The sequence below is a fragment of the Pteropus alecto genome, unplaced genomic scaffold (genome assembly GCF_000325575.1).
Source record: "Pteropus alecto unplaced genomic scaffold, ASM32557v1 scaffold21, whole genome shotgun sequence".
Lineage (NCBI taxonomy): Eukaryota > Metazoa > Chordata > Mammalia > Chiroptera > Pteropodidae > Pteropus > Pteropus alecto.
In genome coordinates this window covers 5,405,912-5,413,783 of record NW_006436282.1, presented here as the reverse complement: position 1 = coordinate 5,413,783, position 7,872 = coordinate 5,405,912, and the positions used below count along the sequence as shown (strand labels likewise).

Genomic DNA, 7,872 nt, shown 5'->3' with positions numbered 1-7,872 from the left:
AGAGAACACACTGGTTTGTGACCTGCTTTTTGCCACTTGGTGGCTGCCACATTCTTGTTCAGAAAGGATGCTCTAATTTATTCTTTTAATAGCAGATATGAGCGTGATCATGCCCTGGCCACTCCCTTAGCACTAAATATTATCTCTCTTTTTAATCTTTGCTATTTTAAAGGCAACAAATTATTTTAATTTGCATTATTTTGATGAATAGTGAGGTTAAACATTTATTTTCCTGTCGATCACTCCCCTTGAATTTCACCTTTTTATATTAGGGATATGTAAAGCAGTCAGTTCAGTCATATCCACTTTCTGCTGCAAACTGGATGATGGATGGATGGTAAGAAGGTGGTGCAAGCAGAGAAAAGGGGACCGCCAACAACTGCAGGTTCTTTTTTGTCCTCTTTTACAAAACATTACAAAAGGAATACATGCTCATCGTAAGAAAATAAATATTTCAAGAAAGCATATGAATATTGTGAAAGCTCGCCTCAGCACTTTCCTCCCCCACCCACAGACCCCATTCCTCAGGTGCAACCGTCGTGAGCCTCCTCCCCCTATTACTTTATTAGCTTCCTGCAGGATCCGCTGCAATGGTCATGGATTTAGAGGAGTGACCAGGAGAAGGGATCACGGATTCAAAAGGGAATAAGTTCTTCATGCAAAGCTCCAAGGGTGGTCATTGGGAAAGGAAGCGGGAGAGACCATGCCAGATGTTTGTCTGTAACCAAACGGACAGATGAATGGAGAATGAATTAAGATTATCATTTGCCTTGATTTCAGTCCATATGCAAAATGGCAGGCTGTTTATTGCAGCTCATGAGCAGTGTCCTTTGTTAACTTCTATCTCTCGAGTATAACCTTTTTCCTTTACAAAGTGGAATAGAAAACCTGAGAGAAGTGTTGCCTTTTCAGCACGAACGCTTCGCCCCATTTGGCAGGTCCTCGTGGAGCCCTACATCCACTCTGTATACAGCTTGCTTCCAGACAGTGGTTTGAAATAACATCCATTGTCTGCAGGGTCATACCCAATTCTGGCTAAAGGAATGTCATCGATGTCACACTTAAAACTGATGCCAAGACTTGAGTAGAATTTGTAGTGTGAAAGGGAATCCATTCCTTGTTATCGGAAAATCTTTTGGAGGAAAAATGATCTAATTGTTCAAAGTCTTAGTGTTAAGAAAATGGCTGTTTCGAATGAGGGGCCATCACCAAACTGGTCTGGAACCCTTAAAAATTTATTTTTCCTCTCCTCTTTGAGAGGTGCGAATGCCTATAGAATGGACTATGGTAGTTTAGAACCACTGGGTCACCAGCCTCCTGTTAACTAAAGGAAAAAAAATAAGACATTCAAGGTGGATATATTTCTCATCTTCTTTAGATTCTGCTTTTTCTTCCTTCCAAACTTCAAAAATTGATCACCTTTCCCACCCGCTGCATCATTTCCCGCAGAGAAACCTTCTCTGCAAGGGTTTAATTTCAGCCCAAACCCAGCTTTGGATTGTCTGGGGTAAGATGGTTTAGTGTTAGACAACCTTTAGGCACATATGATAGACTTATTTTCATGTGACTTATTCAAATTAAAAAATTTGCTCAAGAAAGCTTTGTCTTAAACCTAGTCCTAAAGGGCTTCTTTCAAGAAGTATAGGAGGAGGTAGATGGGGTAAACATGTAATGACAGAAAGAAATCTAACTATGGGTGGTGAACACACACACGCACACACACATATATGTATACATATATATGTATACATATATATACACACATATATATACACATATGTATGTGTGTGTGTGTGTGTATGCCTTACTGCTATAGATATGTGTACGTGTGTGTGTGTGTAAGCCTTACTGCTAAATTGTGTACCTGAAACTTACTGGATTTAGTTAACCAATGCCACCATAAAAAATTTTTAAAAATTGCAATGCAAAAATAGAATTACCCATCTAAAAAGGCAAGAATCTAGGTGATGTTGGTGACAGTAGTGGGTATGTGTGTATGTGTGTGGGGGATGACATGGAGGGCAGCTGCTGTATTGTATTCTCTAACCCTATGTAATAAAGTACTTAGCACCTTAAAACAACAAATATTATCTCACACAATTTCTGGGGAATCCAGGAATGGTTTAGCTGGGTCTGGCTCAAGGTCTCTCATGAGGTTATAGTGATTTCAAGGCTCACCTGGGGCTAGACGATCTGCTTCACATGGTTACTGGCAGGGGGCCTCAGTTCCTTGCTAGTTGGTGGCCAGAGGATTCTACTTGCAATGTGGGTCTCTCCAGACTTTCTGAATATCTTCATAATATAGCTTCCCCCATAGCAAGTGATCCAATAAAGTGCACACACCCCAAGACAGAAGCAAGATTCTATTCATAAGTAAGTCCAGCCCACACTTAAAGGGAGAAAATTGTGCTCTATCTCTTGAAGAGAGAAGTATTATAGAATTTGTGGACATATTTTAGAAACAACTCCATATATGATACAAGTTATCTACATTTAGTTTGCTCTTTGCTCTACATCGGAGGTCAGAAATTTTTTTCTGTAAAGGACCAGACAGTAAATATTTTAGGCATTGTGGGCCAGACTGTCTTTGTTGAATCTATTTAACTCTCACATCGCGCTGCAAAATAGCTATAGGGAACACAGTTGATCCTTGAACAATGTGGCTGTGGGAGGGGTAGGGGGTTAGGAGTGCCAACTCCCTGCACAGTCAAAAATCTCCATATACCAATTCCCCTCAAAACTTAACTATTACGTAAGTGAACGAGTGTGGCTTTATTCCAGTAAAATTGTACTTACAAAAAAAGGCATGGGGTGGATTTGGCCAATGTATAGTAGTTAGTGGACACCTGGTCTATAGCTAGAGTCGTATTGAAAGCCTAGCACACTTAGTTTTGTTTCCTAGCCATCAGAATCTTATTTCAAAAGAAATTCATCCACCTGGCATAGCTCTCTGACCTGCCAACATCGTGCTTCTGCAGCTTGAAAACTGGTGGTGAGATAATAGGAAGACAGAACAGCAAATCTGAAAGATGTGTGTGGAGAAAACTTCAAGACACAGAATTCCAATCTTTGTCTTCTGGGAACTAGGAATAGAAGTGTAAAAAGGAGGAGAACTGATCTGGTACAACATAGGACAAGACAGTGTCTTCATTCTGTTTAATCAAGTTGAGATGAGGCAACAAGTCTGAGAGACGCTCTTTAGACAACTGGAACTGTGGGGCTAGTCTATAACATTCATATTCAGCCCAGGTATGTATTAAGTGATCCATTTTCTCAAAGATCCTGCAGCTCCAAAGAGCCCAGAGCTCACCAAAGGAGTGAGTGTCCAGGGGAAAAAAGGCCTGTGGGTGCCAAAAATGTGGTAGAAGGTAGAAGCTGCTCATAGAGAGCAGCAGGGAACATGTGGAGGATAAAGGACCTTCGGAACTAGAAGGGCCTCAAGCTATGGGGTGGGGCATAGGGTTAAAGTTATTGTGCAATATTCATAAAGTTCAAGTGACTTTCTAGCTAGCGTAAGGTTAAACTTATATAAGACCTAATAACCCCTTCCTTGTTTCTTAGGCTTGATTTTGCAAATACTGATATACTGACTCGTTTTTCAGGGCTGTTTGTATTAAACTTATGTGATTGAGTCAAGCAGAGATGGGGCTGAGAATTCTACTTTTCTTTCCCATTCATTTGCAATGGAATGTTTAACTTGTATAAGCTAATTTCCTGCCTAAATTATGTAATAGCCTCAAGAAGATAGTTGACAAGTCTCACCATTAAAAAGTTAACTTGACTTTTTTTTAGCCCAAAACACAGATACTACATAGTCATTTTTAAGTTCAATTTAAAGGTCAAATCTTATCAATCCCTTTGATGAGCTGGACTTCGAAAATGAACACTCTGCTGGTAAATTATTTCTCAGTGGTTTGCTTTTGCTTTCTGGACACCACGTGGCCCTATTTGTGTAGCTGGGCATAACATCAACGCTCCTTCGTTTTATAAAGCTTTTCTCCTTATCCTGAATATAAACACAAATAAAAGGAATAAAAAGTTAATTTATTTTTGCTGCAACTTTCATTGCAAGAAATATGCAACTTCCTTTGAGGTGATTTCGCCAAACGTTATTTCCACAAATAAATTCTTAGCTGTAAAATGACATGGGGACATTTTCTCTAAGGTGCTCATAGCTGGAACAGCACAAGGACTTGGAACTTTAGACACCTGGCTTCTTACCTTGTGAGGGAAAGTGTGTAAATTAAATGTCAAGAGGAAACCAAGCTGTGGAAATCTGATCCAGCTAGACTCCCTACAGCCCCAGAGATGCAGGTCAGGAACTCAATAAGCACTGAATACTGCCATTACCTTGAGCTGAATTCACTTCTGTAAGGTTAAGATGCTAATCACCCAGTCTTTCCAAAAACATATGTGGACCATTCCAGTTTTACTAATAACTTTATTTAAATAAGACACAGGAACTTCTATACTGAAAAAAATACAAAACAAAAGCCACACATTTCCTTGTGTAAAGCCATATTGTATGGTGACTTGAATACTGTTCAGCGCAGTGGCTAGAATTAAACAGTACATCTATATACAAAATTTAAACGATTTCTGACAAATTTCTACAGCTGGATGTAGGATACATTTGAGCTCAACAACTTCTGGGAAATTTACATGGCAAAGCATAAGCTTTAACACATTTGGTTCAAAACTTTAATATATGCTAAGAACAAATGTACAACACAATTAATTCAGTTTCTCATGAGAAAATAAAAGCACATGTCACTATAAATATCGTACATCAGATTTCATCACCAAAAAAGCATATTCAGTCCATCTTCCAGAAATTGATATTGATACTATTGCATATTATTTGGACAAAAGCAGAGCATAAGATCAACACATTATATAATGCTAAACCAGATATCAGAAGTTAATGGAGCTCATATTTATCATACAGAATAATCTCCCTTTAACCATAATCTACAAAATATAATATTTTCATCAAGGCCTGAGATTATTAGGGTTAAAGGTGTCTGCTGCTGAAGAGATTGTTTGAAAAGTTTCCCCTGTGAAAATGGCAAAAGTAAACTGAGTCTTTTTCCATGACAGTCTCCTACAATATAACACTGACTAATTTAAAGGAGCCAGAATGCACCTTCAGGAGAGAATATTACTGCAAACTTTGGTGGAAAGAAGATAATTGGGATGACAATACACAGAATACACACACACGCGCGCGCACACACACACACACACACACAAATAATATATATGCTATTTCTTAAAAAAAAAAAAAATCAATGGCGTTGCGTTCATCATTATCACCTTTCTTCTTTGACCTCCTTAGAAAATAAAGAAAACCCAAGAAAGACTGAAAGGAGCTGAAGCCTTCCTGTAGCTGTGGGCGCCTTGCTCCCTTAATTCTTAAGAAAATTGTGCCATATACTTTAAGTGCAGATGAAGAACTTCTTTATGTTTTACGGAACTGAAAGCAATGGAATAAAAATACAAAAGCTTCCTTTCGCTTTTAGATACTCTCTTTGTGCTGCAGGAAACAATGTCTGAAAGTCGGCTCTTCCACTGACCCATCAGGAGCACCTAGGGCTCTCCTCATACTTTGCTGAAAAGTTTGGTCAAGTCTGCAAGTTCAAGGCTATTTACTTGGGTTTACGCTCTACTTTGTACATCCAAAATATTAACAGAACTATTCATGATATTATTATAAGAGGCTTAAATGAGACAGCTTCAAACTACGGCTTTTGTAAGTCACCAAATAACCTGCTTACTTGTGTTGCATTTATTCTGAGACTCATATATTCTCTCTCTACATGAATGCAACTCATGTACCTAGATTGCTTGAGGAAATAACCCAAAGTGTGTCATTTTAAACTTGCAAATTAAAAAATTTCCAAAAGAAACTAAATGTTAATATGCCTTTAGATAAAACAGTAGCATATTTCATGACCTTGATAGCCAATATAAACAAAAAAATCTCAGCCATTCCCTGTGAAACTTCACTAATTCTGAATTTAAACCTAGACATTCTTGTCTTTAAATTCCAACACACACAATGTGGAATGTTTATGCACAGCCTAGTACTGGACACTTCGTGACACTGAACAGTCATTAACTGAGCAACACCTGAACTTGTAAAAAAAAAATAAAAAAGCCATGTTTATACATGTTGAAACAGTGAATGCAACAGTTGTTTTACTCGTAACCACATGACAAAAGTGATGTCAGACACCACAGATTTGCTGGTTCTTCTCATGTTCACCCATGTCCAGGATTATCATTCTCCTAGGGTTGAATGCACTTCTCATACTAAGAATGTGGAATGTAATGAGGAAAGGGAAATGCGTAAAATAAGGAAAGGCAAAAGAGTGATGTTCTCTCTTTAGCTTTTTAGCTGTGAAATATTTAATATCCCAATATGATATACATTCCAAGTTACCTGAGTTTAGACTTCAACTGAAGTACCTGAAGCTAGGCCATAGGGTGGGCACTGTGCAACTGTTGTGGCCATTTATTTTATTTTATTTTTTGCATTGTATGTATTACAGAAGTTAGAAACAAACACCTGGATCAATTGTAAACATAATCCTGAAGTACAGTATTTTCCATAGGACAAAACACAGCAAGACATTTTCTATTTAGACAGGCAACCTTTTTGATACAGAGCTTATTTATACTGAAGAATTTGGAACAAAACACAGGACACAGTACTAATCTGTCAAACATACTATGAAATGCATAGTCTCCACTTAAAATGCTGAATGACACACACGTTTTGCAAGCATTACTGCTTTCCACGAAAACTGCTGAATAGGCGTTCCGTCCCTGCCAAGACCAGTGTTAAGAGATACTTTATGATGCTGATAAGTATTTTGTTGTCGGTGGTGGTGTTTGGAAAGTTTGTCACTCCATGCAGATAGATGTCTGAGATCTAGTTCCTAATCCATGGGACGAAGGGTAGAGGCCGGCTCCTCCTTCGCTTTAGATGATCACGTAGTTCTGAGCGGAGACGTGCTCCTCGCCCTGCAGTTCCTGCAGGAGCTGCTGCTGCTGGGATGGCTGTTGGACAGAGGCCTCGGGGGAGCCCGCCATGCTGGTGTCATCAGAAAGGGATGTAAAGGAGACCCGCGAGGAGAGCTGCTCAACGGCCAGCGTTGCCAGGGCTGAGCTCGGGCCAGAGTTAGGAGAGTTTTTGAGCATCAGGTCGGAGGCGGGTAAGAGAGGGCCTAGAAGTTTCACAGGACAGAAAGCTGATCCGGTTGGGATGAAATTAACCTTGTTTTTGTCAGGACATGAAAAGAGAGGGGCTGAGACAGGCTGACGAGACCTAAAACCATAAAACAAAATTAGGTTTACAATCACTAAAAAGTTATTTAACAAGTACTTTCTAAATTAACCGGAGATCTCTAAAAAAAAGCTAAAATGTGAATGGCAGGGAATGAGTTAAGTGTACACAGAGGGGGTAAACATCTTCCATAGCACAAGTCAGCAGGTAGACTACTGATGTACACAGCACTGAGGTGATATTTGAGACAAAAGGATTTTCAAAAGGACTGGGCAAATTTTTTCAGAGATCGTTAGTTTGCGTTCAATCATTGAGGAGCGTAGAAACACCTCCTACGTGATAGTTGAAGATTATGCAAGGTTAAAATGACCTTTTCTGTTAGGAAAAAGTGTATTGGGAGAGGAATTACGCCATCATATATTTGGTTTTAGGCATCTCGCTCCACACTTCCACTAACAGATCAGAAACACAAAGTTTCAGTCGTTTCTCGCAGAGCCAGTCAGCCGGACAGGCAGGGTCCACAAACCCTTCTTCTCCACCCATTCCCAGGAACTAGTCATCAACTCCTGCGAGGCCGGTCT

At 39.4% G+C, this 7,872-nt stretch overlaps 1 protein-coding gene across 1 annotated transcript in view; it reads right to left on the bottom strand.

Moving 5' to 3' along the window:
- Positions 1-4,421: 4,421 nt before the first annotated feature.
- Positions 4,422-7,872, bottom strand: part of GLCCI1 (glucocorticoid induced 1) — a 91,213-nt gene continuing 87,762 nt past the window's right edge. Inside the window, exon 9 of the mRNA XM_015589444.1 lies at positions 4,422-7,333. Coding sequence (XP_015444930.1) covers positions 6,988-7,333 — 346 coding nt within the window. The 3' untranslated portion in view covers positions 4,422-6,987. The remainder of the gene's footprint in view (positions 7,334-7,872) is intronic.